General features: G+C 48.9%; 1 protein-coding gene across 2 annotated transcripts in view; it reads left to right on the top strand.

Moving 5' to 3' along the window:
* Window positions 1–6052: 6052 nt before the first annotated feature.
* Window positions 6053–17695, top strand: part of LOC140252291 (gamma-aminobutyric acid receptor subunit beta-4) — a 67210-nt gene continuing 55567 nt past the window's right edge. For both annotated transcript variants that reach the window (XM_072336788.1, XM_072336789.1), the window contains exons 1-2: window positions 6053–7116; window positions 10667–10755. In XM_072336788.1, the coding sequence (XP_072192889.1) occupies window positions 7037–7116; window positions 10667–10755 (169 nt within the window). In that variant the 5' untranslated portion in view covers window positions 6053–7036. The remainder of the gene's footprint in view (window positions 7117–10666; window positions 10756–17695) is intronic.

A 17695-nucleotide genomic window follows, 5' to 3' on the forward strand; every position in this document is an offset into this window, starting at 1 on the left:
ACCGGTATGAGAGGGAACACAGCACCTATCTAAGTTGTTTTCCACAGCAGAAGCATGCCTAACACACAGATATGGAGCTTCGCACACATGCACAGGAGTGTTGCTTTTATGTTTGCAAAGTGAACGCTCGAATGACTTAGAAGTTGAGGCATGACCAGAGCTTATTAGCTGTCAACAGGCTGATGGACTGTCAGTCCCTATTTCAGGACCAAGATACATGTTGCACTGTCTTCCATCCTATAATGTACAAATTGCATTTCATGACAGCAATATAACACTCCTGAGAGCAAGTTCTGGCACCATTATCACCCTTCTCAGGTCGTAAAAGTCACTCACTCTCAGCCACCTGTTTTAGAGCCATCAGAAAAAGCCCCTTAGAACCGCTAGAGCAGCTGAAGGCCATGGGAAAGCACATATGAATATTACCTCACATAAAACACTAAGTTAACGAGGAGCACACACATCATGTGCCCAGTGAGAACATTTTTACAAATTCCCCATTCCAGTCAAGTGCAGTCATGGAGGAAACACATATCTGCCTCCATTTCCCACTTGAAAAATAAAAACAGAAACTTACGACACACAAAGGAATAGGGTTGTTCCTTCCACAGTCTTAAAAAGTTTGAAAGCAGTTTTACGTTATCTCTTATCTCTGCTCAGATTAGAAAAGGCAAGATGGGCACCTTGATGCGTGCGACACCAGTATCTCGTCTTCCAACCAGGAGACTTTATGAATTTAGTTGACATTCTGAAGCTCTCAGTCTTTGTGATACTCTCTTTAGTAGGGCTTTTACTCAGGCACCTTCCATGCATTCCCTTTGTGATAACACTTGCCATTGTCCTCCACACTGTGACAGCACAGATCACCTGTTATTTCCAGAGCACAACTGAGCCTGGATGACCCCTACAAACCCTGCACATACGGTCAGTACTTACAAACAAACATCAAGCTGGTGGCCTAGCCAGCCTTTACTGGAGCTTGAGTTTCAAGGTGGGTTCTATCATTGGAAATGACTGAACACATAGGAGCTAGAGAGCATTTCATTGATGCAAGAACCAACAGGATCTCCTGGCTGAAGTGGTTCCAGCCACTGGGTCACTGCCCATGAAGGGGACCATCATGAGCTCTGCCATGGAATAAAGTACATAGTCCTATGTGCCTGGGCTGAAGGATATGTGGACTTGATCAACATCAGGCTAATGAGGGAAATGGGCACCCTGCTGTAACACAGTGGAAAGCACAGCAATGACAGCTAAGCAGCAAAGTCCTAAGCAACAGCAAATGACTATTTGTTCAAATGCAACAGCCACAAAAAAAAACTGCTTACCTTCAGAGGGCCTCAGATACACAAAGATCTCCAACAACAAATACTTACTCCCCCTGCCAGCCCTTAAATGAGGTTTGGGAAGGGTTGGATCCTGGTTCCACCCCTTCTGGTCGCTCAGGTACATTGTATGCACCTGAGCTCCCCTGGGTTGGCCCTGCCTTCCTACCAGGTGCTCAATCACTGCTTCAAGCAATTACAGCATTTCCACTACACCTGCAGTACGCAGGAATGATCTCTTCTATTGCAAAGGCTTCAGCCCATCAACGTATAAGTTGGAGGAGACTTGTAAGGTGCTGAAGCCATCCAGCTCTCTCTGCAGAGTTCAGGAGCAGATCTAGATCATGGAATCATAGAGTCATTAAGCTTGGAAAAGACCACTAAGATCATCTAGTCCAACTGTCAACTCATCCATGCCCACTATGCCATGTCCCTCATGTCATGTCTGCCCCTTTCTTGTTGACCTCCAGGGATGGTGACTCCACCAACCTCAGGCAGATCAACACTTCCTCCCAAAAAACTTATTGAGGAATCCTTGCAGTCCTCTTCTCCACTGCTCCCAGTACTTTCTGCTGTCTCTCCAGGACTGCAGCTGGGGGGTTTGATTCAGAAGGGGAATTGTCTGTCAGCTTAAATGGGAAGGAACATCCATAACACTGAGGGGTGCCACAGCACCCAAAACTGGGAATCCTTATGAGAGACATACACAGCAGTTCTCCACCCTTAGCAATAATGAGTTTGGCAATGTTTTTTTGGCACTTCTTAACTGCTTGCAGGGGCTGGAGCTCCTTGTCCTTGCCTTGGGCCCTTCACAATACCAGTTGTAACACTATTGGAAATGTCAGTCCCAGAGGGCATCACTACCGTTCCTAACAACAGTCATGGAAGTGTGAAGAGAAATTAAACATGGGGCCTTTGATTTGCTGAGTTCAAACCTGAGTAGGCCTTTACCACAGAGCAGGCCTTAGCGTCACTGTCACTCTGCAAATGTTTGCATGGCAGGAGAAGCTGTGGCATGGGGAGTCTGCCATGCAGAAGGCTGCTCTTTCATGGTAGATGTAGGAGCTAAAGCTTCTCAATAACTACAACTATCCCAGCACTTTGGCAACCATAATTGAAGGACATTCACTTGTCTGTACCACTTTCCAGATGAATGAAAGCTCAAACTAGGCTGCAGGTTTGCAATAAAGGACGGCTGAAATGGGAGGCAGTGCCTGAGAATTCTCCATTGAGAATTCGTTCTGCTTTCCCACCACTTTCCATCCTCTGGTAAAAGAGATTTGAGCACAGGCAAGATGCACTGCTGTATGCAAAGCTGCACTCACCAGTTCACCCATTCACAGTTCCTAAAAATAGCAAACATTTCCGCTCGCACTTGAGAATTCTGCACTATCTTGCAGAAGTGAAGATGAAGGATCTTTAACTCAGCAAGGATGGGGGTCCCTGGATATAGGCTCTGCCTTTGGGATATTTCCTTAGAAATATACAGCATCTAGCATATGGTGTGACCGTGCTCCTGGGGCTGATGTGAGGAGGGGTTTGTGCCTTAAAGGACATAGAGTTGCCAAAAAATGATGCTCCCAGCTCTTTAATCAATTGTTGGTGTCTGTCAGCTATATGTGATCTTCTCATCCAGGGCCGATGCCCAAAGGTGATTACATGGCTCTGTAATTGCTGGTAGAAACTTTGTCCTGTGGAAGGTCTTGAAGAAAACCTCTTCTGCTAGGAACCTACAGGATGTAACTGCCAAAGGTTTCTGTCTTAGTGAGAACAGGCCTAAGTGCAGCTGCAGCAAGTGCAGGAAGAAAAGGCTATGTCCTACACAAACATTCCCTTACCTCTACCCTTCCCTGTTTCCACATCATGAGGTACACTTTATTTGTGGGTTTTTTCATCTTCTGTGCAGGAGGATCAGTAGCACTTCTGGTTTAGTGTTCAATTTGCTTTGCTTTCTTTTCTCTTGTTTCTTTTCTTGTTTTCTTTGTTGTTGTTGTTCTTATTGACTGGGTTTGTTTGTTGGTTGTTTTTTTTTATTGCTGTTGTTGATGATTATTTTTTCCTGCTTTGGAAGAATAACTGTGTTCTTCAGGGAGTTGCTGGTATGACAGAAGAGCCAGCCCTGTCACCTCCTGTCAGCAGTACATGGAGACCAGTAAGATTTTCCACTTTGTGGCAAGGTCTGGGGAGCAGTGGCACTTAGTTGAAAACTGTGATGGCAAGAGAAAGAGCTTCTCATTCCTCCTGCCACAACAGCTCCTCAGGGCCAGAGGTGACACCGCTAAGTGGTACTGGTAGAGATTTATTTTGGATGCTCCCTAGTGCTAGTTCTAATTATGGTATTTAGTGATGTAGGATACTTTCTACAGAAATATCTAGCCAAGCTCCATTTGCTCGATGCATCTATGTGCTTGAAGAAGAGGTCTGAAACATGCCCTGGTGCTAGCAAAGACCTGCTTTCTCTTTCTTTCCCTGTTTTTACAGAAAAGTAGATGCAACCTGATTCATTGCTTGGCTACTTTACTTGTACAGACCCCTCAGGACAGCACCAATTTCTCCCTCCATGTCATGAACCCAAAGATGGAGGTAGTACACAGATGAACACCATTGGACACCATGCACCACGGTAGCTATAGACCAGAAGCCACAAACTGTAGAGACTTTTGTCATAGTGCTATCGTACTGTGACTGTGGAACTTGGAGACAGGGTTGTCCACAGGATAAAAAGGTTATGGTGTAGAGCTTGTAGCAGAGCAACAAGTAGGAGGGTAGTTCAAATGAATGATTTAATAACAGAGGACAACGGACAGCCATGAACAAATTCCTCCATGGCCTCTTTGGGATGACTGCGGCCACATCATGCTACCTCCAGCAGCCTCCAGTGGCTCTTTTTTTACTCAGAACATGAACCTCAGAAATAAACACTGTTGGGCACTCTCTAGAGAGGGGGCAGCTTATGAGAAGGGGAGGGAGTGGGTTTCTGAGGGTCTCGAGGCTGCCTATCTTCTGGAGAGGAAGAAACAAACTCCTCGGCATGTGTATTGAATGTGCATCAGCCTTAATGAGACTCAGCAGAGATGGGTGACTAATTCCAGAGCAGTCACTTATTTGTGAACATGGCTTCAGGTAGATTATTCAAGAGCACACGATGGTGTCTTTGAATGCATTTGCTGCTAAGCAATTGGCTTTTCCTAGCTCCATGTTGTGGCTGAATGGTCAGATAATTCATGTGATATGGTTTCTGCTCCCGACTGGGTGAACTTGCAAGCACAAATGTCACCATTTGTGAGCATAATTTTTCCCCTCCGTGTGTGCCCCTGACATTTGCCTTCTACTTACCTTTTTGCCAGTAACATGCAGTCCCATTTGGTGGGATGGAACATTGCTAATGGACCAGAGAAGGAAGTAGTGGAACGGCCCAGGGTGGGGCTAAATGGGATCCTTGGTGCCCAGAGCTTTGAGAGAGGCAGAGGTTTCTCGTCTCTCCCAGGAGCTATGCTCTGGTATCCAGCAGCTTAATTCAGAAGAAGTGCTTCAGAAACACACTGCTGCCAGGAGTCCTGTGAACTGCTATTGCAGTGGATGGGGTTAATACCACACCTGTGTGACAGCTGGCAGTGAGGGGAACTGGAGCTGCGCCTCCCACACTCGAGGTTCCTGGTGGCACATTTGCACATGGGGAAATATCACAGGATCTGGATACTGTGCCAGCAATACCCGTGCTCTGCACCACAGGGCCAGGCACCCCAGATAAGGTGTGAGCAACCAGACAGGAGACAATTTGCTATGTGGAAATGGTGGAAGCGGCTGATCTTTGGCTAGAGGCTGAACCTGACAAAGCACAAGCTCAGATCTCAGTGGGGTGCAAGAGGAAGGGAGAACCCTGCTTCAAGGTCTGCTCCCTCCCTGCATCCCCTGCCCGGATGGTGCTGGTGAGTGATCTCAGATGGTTCCTCCCAGGGCTACCGCCCCTGCTCTGTGCTTACAGTGCCACTGTGGCTCTCCTTCTTCCTAGGAAAAATTCCTCCATGGAAATCCATCACTCCGTGCCTGATCTAGAGAGGCAGAGCTCCTTAATTATATTACTTTTTTAAGATAAAGATCAGAAGCTGATACACGGGAGATTGTGACTGAAGTTTTCAGTGACTGTTACCATTTCAGTGGGCAAAACTATAGCATCAGCAGCTGATACTCAGCAACATTTCTGGCAGTTTTGGCTCCCTTTCCCCAAACTCTGTTATGCCCATAGCACTACACTCCCTGGGGAAAGTTGCGCATCCCCATCAACCTGGGCTTCCCTGGCCTGGAAAGGCCCTGAGCCCCACCAGACATCAGAAGGTATTCACCAGCTCACCAGGAGGCCACCAGGCCGCCCTCTGTCCTGTGGCATGGAAGAACTTCCAGCAGATCACCTTCTCCTTTATCTCTGTGGCTGGAGGAAGAAGTCCAGCCTTTGCTGATCACACCATTCTAGACAACCACGACAACCATCAGATCCTGCAGCTCTGCCACCCTTGTCCAGGCACATCCCCCTGCATCCCACTCCATCTTCTCCCCTGCTCCCATCTCTCCAGGAATAAGCAAAATCCTCCCCTCTGCAAGCCAGCAGGGGTTAATGCTGTCAGCCATGACGTCAGGATCGCAGTTTGCCTGGAGAGTCCCCCTCCCCATCCCCAAACTCCCTCTCTCCTCCCCTCCTCTTGTGACTTTGCAATGAGCAGCAAAACTCCACAGGAGCTGCGGCAACAGCACTAGGGAGACATCCAGCCTCCCTCAGAGAGTGGCTCCTTCCACAGACAGGGATTTATTTCTTTTTTACACATGCATATATGCATTTATTTATTTACCGGGCTGCATTTGTTTTTCCCTTTTTCCTCCTTTTTTTTTTTCTTCTTCTTTTTATTTTTTTTTTTTTCTTTTAACCCTTTCAGAGAAGCCCCAAACCATCCAAGTGATGAGCCTGAGCTTGCCATAAAATAGAATAACAGCACAGTGGGGTGGCACTGCTTCCCCTTCTTCCCCCTCGGAAAATAAAGAAGGAGGGGGGAGCAGGTAGATAAAATCCAGAATAAAATTGCATTGCTCGATAACTCACACCTCCCCCCTCACACACACACACACACACACACACACGCACACAGACACACACACCACTCTCTTTCTCCTCCTCCTCTTCTCTGAAGGTGGGTAGCAGGAGCCATGCAACATCTGCAGAACCGGATGGCAAAAGAGCAGGAGGAAAAATAATCCAAGTGGAGTGCTCAAGGGACATCGAGTTCTTCTTTTTTTCTTTTTTTTTTTTTTTCTTTTTTTTTTCTTTTTTTTCTTTTCTTTTTCTGTTTTCTCCCTTCGTCTCCTTCTCCTCCACGTACCTGTGAGATTCGATTTCACATTTTGCTCAGCTCATTTCGGGGCATTTTATTTTTCTTTCTCTTGGGATTTTCTCCATTGCCAGAGGATGTCTCTTGTTGAGAGGATGCTGAAAGGAAGAAGAAACGAATTCTTTGACTGGCACTGAAGGAGGGGGGGGGGGATATTTTTCCCCCACGTTTTTTAGTTTTTCTCATTATTCTTATTCTCTGGGAAATCACTGACTGGGGGGGGTCGGTTTCTTTTTTCCCTCCCCCCCTTTCTTTGGAGGGGGATTTCAGGAGATCCATCCTTCTTTCCCCTCCCCTCCAAAGATTTTTTTTTCATCCTTCGTCTTTGTGGAAATGTGGACATTTCAGGCAGACAGATTGAGTGGAATTGTCTCTGCTTTAGCAGCTCTTTGTGTCGCCTGCTGTGCGCAAAGGTAAGGATTGCGATCCCAGGCTGCAGGGACTTGGGGGCTGATACAGGGCTTGTTTGTTTTCTTTGGGATTTTCTCCATCGATCTGCGTGTGGGAAAGGGGAGGGGGTCCGTTCCCCAAATTGCTTCCCCCGCCGCCTGTTGTTGTTATTCCCCAGCCTGTGTCATGACAGGGGGAGGAGGGATGCTCATACATGCGATGTGCTGCAGACGGAGCCCACCTCGCAGCCCACTTGCAGCACGTTCCCCCCTCCCCCCTTCCTGCTCAACCTGGGGGGAAAACAACAAAATGAAGCGTTTTGCTGGGAAACATGGTGTCCGTGGGAGCCGAGCTGTGTTCATACGCACCCAGCACGGGGCTGCCTTGGCCATGCCTGTGTTGCACACACACGGTGCACACGCAGTCACATCACATCCAGGCGTGCTGTGCCGTTAGCAGAGCCCAGCTCCGCAGTGCACAGGAGGCGATGCCTACGTCTGTGCCTACACGCAGATTTATGGCATGCCACATAATCATCTGGGGGTGCAACCGGCTCAGATACAGCCCTGCATGCACGCATCCATCTGTGATGATTGGCTGCACACATGTGCATGGCAACACACTGACAGCACAGCACGGTTTACCTGCTCTGTGTGTAGCCATGTCAATGTTTGCACTGCTTCCCTGCATGCCCAGGCTGCAGCTATTCCTGGTGCATGCCTTGAGCACTCCGAGCAATCCCAGCATCCAGAGGCACAGGCACCCATCCAGCCTGGACAAGGTGTATAGAGCACACCTGTTTGCACTGACACAAGTGTTGCTGCTGTCTGCACACGCAGGATCCCTCTGACTTCTCCTCCTCACCCTTCTTCTGACAGATGTGGGCAGCTGGGTTTGTACCTGTGTGGTGGGGTGGGAGCTGAGGCATTACGATGCTCAGCCATGCATGCTAACAGAGCATTCCCATCGCATATATGCAGTTCCCTGCACAGGCTTGCATATCTGTATATACAAAGATTTATGTTCCCATAGTTATAAGCACGCACATGCGCAGAAGCATGCCCACCTTCTGCACACTATTTGTGCATGATTCTAATGTGTATGGACACACACACAGACATGCTTAGAAGCAAATGTGTAGAGAGCAGCGCTCACATCAGCAGCCTGTGCTCAGACATGTCCTTGCATGTGTATCTATTTGCACATTTCTTCTGCTTATGCCCCAGACAGACATTCACCTCCTGTCTCAATGCACATCTCTGCACATCCTGGGGACAAACAGCTCTCCCATGTGCACATGCCTACAGCTACTCCCACTCATTTCTTCCAACAGCACAGTGCGCATATATGTGGATGTTTGGCTGCAAGTGTGCATGTGTATGTAAAGCACATGCACACCCACACAGCGAGGGACACGGCATTCACAGATTCAGCTCAGGCTGGATGGATGTGCTCCCTCGGCGGATGCAGACCCACATTTGCCAGGAATAGCTCTGACATGCAGCTGCTCGCCCACAGCTGGGCAAATGCACAACTTGCCTGCTCAGCATGAGGGAAGTGGCTTTTGGGATCAAAAAGAGCACTGAGAGACAGGAAATCATGCCCTTGATCACAGAGCCAGGTTTGGCCCTCATGGGGGCAACTGATGGGAAGGAACAAGTCCCTCTATTCCTTTCCCCCATCCGCCCCTTACCTCATGGCCCCTGGCACACTGGCTGCTGTTTCTGCTTTGGTTTCTTTGTCCATATCAAAGAGATATCAGTTTCCTGAGCTCATGTCCTGTGTGAGGCAGAAGTGCCTAGCCCCCTGAGAAATGTGTACTGTGTCTAAATGTTGAATATGGGGATCTATGAACATAAAAATCTCTGTGCCCAGCAGTGACTATCTAGAAATGAAAAATGACAAGGAACACTAACACAGTGAATATAGATACAAAGGTGCAGAGCAAAAACTTGCATACCTGCACAGAAATCCGCAGGTGTGAACACCTTTGCAAGCATAGGCACACTGCTGTGAAAACATCCATCTGCGTGCATCTCTCTGGCCTTTTTGAGGCCAGATGAGAACTGCTCTCCAAGGATATCATTTTGTAAGGTGCCCAGCCAGGAGTGCAGCTCAGTCACAGCCCTGGTACAAGTGCTGAAGGGTTTGTGCCTGCACCAAAGCTGGGCCGGAGAGGTGTGCTTGCTCACACTGCACATCACTATCTGGCTGATAGAACCCTGCACATTCACAGCCTCACTGCACACCCAGTCCTGCTAGTCCCAAATGCCTCAACCCACTCCTGTACAGAGAACCTGGCCCCATCTCATGGCACCCATCAATTCCTGCTTCTGTATACCCACATAAATTGTGTCCACACCCCAGCTTGTCCTTGCAACTCAACAGAGAACCTGTAGTCCCCACCATGTAGACCTGGATGTCGTCGCACACATGCATGCATTTGTGCACATCTGTCACAGCTGTAGCCTTGAGCTCCAGTGCTATGATGTGACTGCATGTCTGTGTGCCCATGCAGGAGACCATGCATGCCCCATAGAGCCTGCCCTGTGTGTGTGTGTGTGCAGTCACACAGACATGTCAGGACGGACACTGATGTCCGGTGAGGCGCAGGCTGGCTGGCAGAGGTAGTGCCATGGTGCGGCTTTCCTTTGACTTAGATGGATGTGGGAGGCAGTGCTGACAGAGAGACATGCTGTTCTGGTGGGTGACTGCAAGGAGCAGCACTTGTTATCACCAGGGACCCTATTTCTCATGCAGAGCAGGGTATGGAGGGTAGCACAGGGGCTGAGTTCCAGGCAACAGAGCCTCTATGCCCCACAGCGTAAAATAGGCTCAATATTTTTAGTATTTTCTGCATTCTGGCCTCCTGCCTTTGGTTTTGCTTTGCCTCACAGGCTGCTTTTAGAGAGAGCACCATTCTCACTGAGATGGCTGGGGGGCCTGAAACTGCTGAAGCAGGGGCAGCCCTGGATGGCAGTCAGGGGGCCAGAGGGCAAGACGCCGTGCCCTGGCACACATAGCACAATATGGACCCTGCCTCCCATCTCTGTCTCTTGATTCACGTTGCTAAGAAGCCATGGTGATGCTGAGTGGCAGAAAATGAATTTTTACATGGCAAAGATTGGCTGTGTGTTATGACACTGCTTTTTCCTGTGCTTTAATAGCATGAAGACATATCTGGGTGCACAGGGAAGCAGAGCTTGCACTGGGTTGTGGCAGTGCAGGCTGTGTGTTGGGGGACAGGTGTGCACTGGGGATGTCAGTGCATGGCAGTCCATGCTGTACAGTGTGAAATCAGGGGAAGGTACCCAGAAAGGTGGGTTAGTGGTCGGAGTATATCAGGCTGTGGGATGGCTGGGGTGCAACCATTCACAGGGAGGCAGTGCAGGTTGAGCGGTACTGAGGGATGCAAGGGATCCTGTGGGATGCAAGGGGACCTGTGGGATGCAAGGGGACCTGTGGGATGCTGTGGGATAAGTGGGATGCTGTGATGGAGCCAGCTGGTTGGGATCCCTGTGCAAGGGCCTGGGAGCACAAAGGATGACGAGGATTTTCTCCTTTTTATTTCAGCCCATCCACTGGGAATATTTCTGTGGTGAAAGAAATTGTGGACAAACTGCTGAAGGGCTATGATGTCCGCCTCAGGCCTGACTTTGGAGGTATGGTGTCAGCTAATTGTGGGGAGTGGAGCACGGGATCTTGCCTGCACCATTCATCACCCTGCAACATGCTCCCTCCTGCCTCATTCTTCACGTTTTCTTCTCCATGGTTTCCCTCCTCCTCTCCTCCCACTCTGCCCTCCCTGCTCTTCCTTGTCCTTTCACATCCCTGGATCCTTGGCCTCCCCAGTGCCTGCTTTGGCCCCTGGCTCAACTGAGCACTGAGCTCTGCAGGGCACAGGCCAACTCTCTTGGTCCAGGTCCAACGCTGATGAGTGCCACTGGAGATGAGAAGTGTAGAAAAAAAGAGAAACTCTATCCTGAATGTCTTTGCAATGTCTTCAGACGGGTGGGGGATTGTTCATGGTAGGATGTTTCTGAGGACATTTTGCTGAGACACTCTGGATTTTCCCTACCCCGAACTTTCCTCCCTCATGGACCACAGTTCATATCTCCACAACTTCTGCTGCTCCTAGTGCCAGATTTTATAGCTGCTTTCCCTATAGAGGACTGGGATGTCCACTGGCAAGGCTGTCAGTTGGTCTGTACCCCTTGGTGAAAATATGGGATAAAATATTACCTGGAGAGCCTCTGACCTCACTGTTGTTCAGTAGGAGATGGAAGGATCTGCAAATTCCTCTCTTCTATTCTGTGAACACAAAGGAGAACGGAAAGGGTTTGCTCTTTGTCACCTTGGTGGAGATGAAGTATGAAATAATCCTTGGATACTGTCATACTGCAGGGCACTGCTGAGGTCTATCTGTTGAAAAGCTGTGGGCACTGGAGATCCCACCACTGACTGTGTGGTCAGAGAACATCCCAATAAGTGGGGAGGGGGGGTTGGAGCACTCCTGGCTTCACCTGCAATGCTTGGCAGTTTTCAGTCTTCTCTGGGCAATGCCAATTCCTCCCTAGAAGGAGGAGTGTGGGACTGGGGGAGTTTCAGCCCAAGGAGGTCAGATGTTCTCCAGACAACTGCTGAGAAGCAGATTCATTTATGGGCTTTTGAGGGGAAGAGATGCCAGAGTCAGTTCAATGGAGGGCAAGGAAGGAATTTTCTCCCAAAGAGCTTGATCCAGATCTCCTTGAAACCGTGGGTAGGGGAATTTTGCTTTGGATTTCTTCACATTTTGAAGTTGCCTTGGGGACATGAGGGCAGCACAAGCTACTTCTGGCCCTTGCCTAGTGGGGGCTCTGGGATGGGGCAATGTTTGTTCCTCCACAGTGCAGCTGGGTGTCACTTCAGTGCAGTGGGGTACGACTTTGTGAGTGCATACAAGACAGCAGGATTCCTCCCTCTCCCTCCTCTCCTTTAGATGTGAGATATGGATGGATTGTTTTAAAGGTCTGTCTGGGAAATGTGAAATGCCCCTATTAGCTGACCTGCCCCAATCAGAGGAATTGGTGCAGTCACATTTTATGAGGAGGAGAGAACTGCAGAGATGACATAAAAACAGTGAGGAAAACCATCTCCTAAGCTGTTGAGATAATTATGATACAGTAAAACAGCAGGTGACCTGGCTGCATGGGGGAACAGAGCAGAGGGGTGTGGGGTACGGTGGAGGTCCTGCTCCCCCATGTCCCTGGGACACCCAGCTTGTCCCTAGGACACACCACCCCATCCTTCAGACCAGATGCTGCTACTAGAACCGCCAGGTCTGTGTGGTGCATGGGCTGGGATGAGCATTCAGTGCCTCCTTTCTGACTATAAAATGGATGTTTTTGCAGTTTATTTGATTTTACCTTGAATTCCCGAAGTAAAAAATGCATTTTCCTCACTCAAGCTGAGCAAGAGAAAGAAAGCAGTAGACTTAATTCTGGTACTCATCTCACTGCTTACTTTCAACCTCTCATGACCTTCTCTCTGCTTGGGAGTGCAAAGCCCCCTCTGGTAGTACCTATTACCATGCCTTTGGTGTTCAGTGTGCAGAGACACCCTAACTCTCAGCATGTCTGGCCCTTTGCTCTTGAGGATAAGCTTCTGTGTAGAAAAGATTCCATCTACAAGTAAGAGAAAGATGGGTTGAGAGGTAGGTTTAAAAACTGGATGTCATAAGCTTTGTACATCCAAGGAAAAATGGTGGAAGTCTCCTTGCACCATTGCTGTCCCCAGAACTCAGCAGCTGTCTGAGATTTTGGGGCAAATCCATTGCTAGGATAAATCTAGAGAGATCACACCAAGACTCATCTAACCTGTAGTGGCTTCTGGTCTCAGGAGACCTGAGGACTGGTCTGTTCTCCAGGACAGTGCCCATGCCTTGGATGCTGGGCAAGATGGGTGTAAGCCATCTTTACTTGGGAAGGTGATTACTCTTTACCCACTTGGCCTCTCATTCTGAGAAGAACAATCAGAGTGAGCTATGAATGGCTAAGATGGCATCTTGGTGGAATGGTAAGTCCTGGTTGGAGATATGGCCCAGGAGAAACAGCATAAGTCTGTCTTGTGGCTGGTACAGCTGTGACAAAAAGCTCTGGCTGGACAGGGACATGGGAGCAAAGCAGCTCCTCAGCTCTTCTCCCCTTCTAGCATAAAGGAACACATTCCCCACTTTCACCCTCACACCCTTTGTCCATTAGTCTATCCACAACCATGATCTGACCCTGGTTCATCCATGGTGCTAAGCTCAGTTTTGAGGCAGAACAGTGCAGAAATCAGCTCGCTGGCCTCAAAGTAAAGAATGCTGCTTCCCTCCTTTCCCTGGAGAAGAAAGGATTACCAACAGCAACAAAGACCTCCTTGTCCCAGCACCCCCACTGCACGTGGGATGTGGTACATCAACAGCTCCAAATGCAACTCACGGTTCCCCAGTCCTCTTTATTTTTATTTTTTTTTTCTTTTGAAAGAGAATGAGAACTCTGGCTAATGCCAAAAGGAGGACAGGCCTGCTGGGGATTGCAGTTCACTTTTTAATTTTGAGATGCCTCGTTAGCTCTGGGCAGAGCTGAGTGGCTGAGAAGCGTCAGCCACTCACTCTCCTCCTCTCTCCCCCCACCCCCTGGAAACCCATTAGGCCGATGAGCAGGTCGGCTCTCAGGGGTGATGCGGTGGCACCAAGTGTGACATGTTCACCTGGGAGCTGTGCTGAACAGCAGAAAATGTGGGAAAAAGGGGGGAAAGTTGGAGCCATGTGGGGATGATGGAAAAGTCTGGGAGAACCTCCTCCAGAAAGCCATTCTGGGTCAGCAAAGGCTGCCCAAGGGAGTCAGAAACCAGGAGAAGTGGAGTGGAGAGGAGTGGAGTGGGTGATATTGAAGTGGATGCTGCACGGACAGCAGGTACATCTGTCCTTGGGGTGCAGGTGATAAACCCTTCCAACCTGGTGAGCCCTGGCCATTCCTTCTTACTTTCCAGATACTGTCCTCCAAACCCTAGGTGAGCATGCCAGGTCAAGGAGATGTGGGACAGTGGCACAAATGCAGGGACAGCAATGCTCAATTTTCATGGGCTCAGCATGAGTGAAGGGCAGGACGTCATCACAACACAATTCTAAGGGGTGACGATCTGGATCAGGTTTGGAGGAAATATCTGCATAAAGATTAATCCAGTCTTCTGAAGTGGAGATCTCTGCCTTGGTACTGCAAGAAAGGCAGTGGAAGGGAGGGAAGGAGCTTTTTAAGGAGGTGCTGGGGAGCTTGCTCAGCTTTAGGGAAGCTGGGCAGCTTATGGGGAGACCAAATGGCAGCGGCAGGGATCCAGTTGACCCTATTCTGGGGGATCAATGGCACAGAGCTCCATGTCTCCTTTTGGGTGGGATGCAAGCCAGGCAATGGCACGACAAACTGGATATAGCTATATGTATATATCTAGGATATACCCTGTGTAGAACTGGACGATGCTGCAGATCTGTTCTGGGAAGCATCACAAAGCTACGGGTGGGGAAGAGAGAGAGTTTTCAGAGCAGTACCCTGGTTCTTATAAGTGCTCTTAGGCACTCGCTTTCAGAAGCATTAGTACCAGAGGAGGAAAAAAAGAAAAGAAAGAAAGATACAAAAAAACAAAAAACAACCAAGACAAAGTAAATGAAGACTATCTTGCCCCAGGGTAGAGAAGCCAGTAAAGGAATGGCAGGAGGATCCCTCTTGAGCTCAGTGACTCAGCTGCTCTCTGTTGGTGCAAAATTTCAAACCGGAAACTTCACAAGACTTTCTCTTCTTCCAAGGAGCCAATGGAAAGAGGACCCTGCATGGGATCTTTCACAGATCTTAGTCAAAAAATAAGGGGTTGTTATTTCCTGCTTCTTGTTCCCTGCCTACCTAGAAATGCGTGGTTCCTAGAGTTGCTCCTGGGTGATGTGCATGGTGCCTGAAAATGCATGGTGAAAAGGGAATAATGGCATATGCTTCCATGTTTCCTATATTTCCATGTGGGTTCACCTGCTCTCTGCACTCCAGTTTGTATTCAGATTTCTTGAAGAAGAATTAGGGTGTAGGGGGTGTTGGATCCAAATGAACCTGGGCTTAGGGCTCTTAGCTCTGCTCCTCTTCTGCTGTGCAGCACGGACCTGGCTTCCCTGCTTCCATCACCTCACCCATCACCTTTAAGACATGAACCCCTCCTTAAGCTGCTCTCCCTGCTTCTCCTCCTTGCTCTTTCTGCCCTCATCCCTCTCTGCTCCATCATACCTGCACCCTCCTGTGGTCCCAGCCTCCCCCATGCCTTTCTTGTTCTGCAGCACCTCTTCCTCAGGGGCAGTAAAGGCCACCCCAAGTTCAGTGGGCTTGGGGACAAAATCCTCAGCCATTCCTTGTGTAACGACATGGCTTAAAATCCAGAACTGTGAAAACAAACGATTGCTGATGCATAAAGTGTTGCAGTGAAGCACTGTCAGTAGTTCATGGCTCAGAAAGCAGCAGGGCTGGCAGGAGTGGCAATGTTGGCTGGCACCAATGCAGCAGGAGGTGGTGGGGCTGAGTCCTGGCCCCCCAGCCTAGCATGGCTGGGAAACAATTGGTCCCAGTGGCACTGTACTGGAAGGAATGGGAATTTGGTGCCTTATGCAGGCAGGGCTGGCAGTGTTGTATGGTGCTAAGGCTCCCTGGACATGTCCCTGTTTTCTGCTCTGTATAAGACTTGGCCACTGTGCTCCTGTTGTGTTTTGTTATTTTTTTTCACACAGATAGCTTGCTTTCACTTTTCTGAGGAAAGAGGGGAAATTTTAGGCAAAATGATTCAGATATTTCTGAGAACAAACTGAGGCACATATGTGATAGGTTTTCTTCCCTCTTGCAAAATGCTGGGGGTGAAGCCGGCAGAACCCCAGCAGGGCTGGCCCTGGTGCACACACAGCTACTGCCCAGGGCCACCACCATCCCAGCATGGTGACACCAGCATCTCAGTGCCACCACCTCCATCCATCCCAGCGTGGCAGGGAGGTAGAGGGCACCCTACAAGATGGAGTTGCAATCCTGCCCTTCCAGGGCTTAGTCTTCAGCACCGAATCTCTTTTCTCTTCCCTTTCTGTGGCAAAAATGTTAAATTCTCAGATTGGCCAGATTCAGTTTCCTCAGGGCTTCTGATGTGCCTTTACACAAGACGTTTGCATGCTTTGGAGCAGAGAGTTGGGTCCCAGCAGAGTGGCACCCTTTTATCCACAGCCATCTTTCATTGTCCACAGGAGAGGCTGTCAGAGCTGAACACATGTTAACCTGCTACACATTGCAGCTTGACCACAGTGGCAGATATCACCCTTCCTCTCCTGTATCCATGGGGAGAAGCTCTGGGTTTGAAAACAGGGGGCTGAATAGGAGGAAGGGAGTAAATGGAAGAAAGAGAGGTATGGAAAAATTAGCAAACCCTCATGCCATCCAGGGTCAAAGCGAAGGTGGATATGCCACCAGGTCTACCAGTCGTTCCATTCTGCTTCCTAAGGAATGGTTGTTGAGAAAAGTGTATACTTGGTTGGTAAACTGACTGCAGCTGCTCGGCCCCTGCTTCCTCTCCCATGTACGTGACTTCTGGCTCCAGACCATGGGTCACATCCTCTCTAGGGCTAATCCAGAAAGAAGATGACAACCTCTTGCTGTTGTGTCTTACTTCATTAGCCAAAGTGGCAGGAAATGAAAGGATCCAGTCCTTCTTGGGACATATGTAGATGTTAACACCTTGCCACATGATGGTATTTCTATTTTTTTTCACTTTGCTCTTTTTATAGGAAACACATACTGTGAAAGTACTTTGAGGCTGTAAAGTCAAACGTTCAGGACTTCATTAAAGCCACAGTCAAAGTTGCTCCCTGGGTTTGCGTTTGCTCTTGTGAGGGTGCATCTGGAGTAGAGCTCCAATAACTGCTTCCTCATGCACACCTCCACAGAGCACCTGGAGGATGATGCTGTTACATGTCGAGTTGCTCCGTCATGTTCCCCTCGCTCAAAATGGGCACAAGGCTGTCAGAATGACAGTGGGCATGAACTGGAGTGGTCAAGGCAAATGATTAGGACAGATTGAGCCAGAAGAGGTTGGTGAGCTGCACATCTGGTGCAAAGCTTCAGACTAAGCATGCAAACACCAGCTTATGCTTAGGCTTTCTTGACTGCTCCATATTGAGATATGCTCCTACAGAACTAATTGTTTTAGTTTCTGCTGTCAAAAATGTAAGAAGAGTGTGAATATCTTCACACTTCCCCTCTGAGGAGTCAAAAGTAGCCTCTGCTGTGGGGTGCCCAGCCAAACCACCTGATTTTCCAGAATGCTTAGCAGTGCTGCATACAGCAGGTAACATGTTCAAAGCATGGTGCCTACTGGTATCAGCCACAGCTGTGAGTATTCAGCCCCATGCCCTAGTAGGCAGGCAAGGTTTATGAAAACCTATAAGATCTGGGTATAGGACAGTGACACATCCAGCACTGGAGAACAGGACACAGCGATGCAAACAGCTTTCCTTTACAGGAGCCCTCCCCCTCACTCACTGCATGGCTATCAGATTTTCAGCAAAGCAGTCAG

Source organism: Excalfactoria chinensis, chromosome 4 (genome assembly GCF_039878825.1).
Source record: "Excalfactoria chinensis isolate bCotChi1 chromosome 4, bCotChi1.hap2, whole genome shotgun sequence".
NCBI lineage: Eukaryota > Metazoa > Chordata > Aves > Galliformes > Phasianidae > Excalfactoria > Excalfactoria chinensis.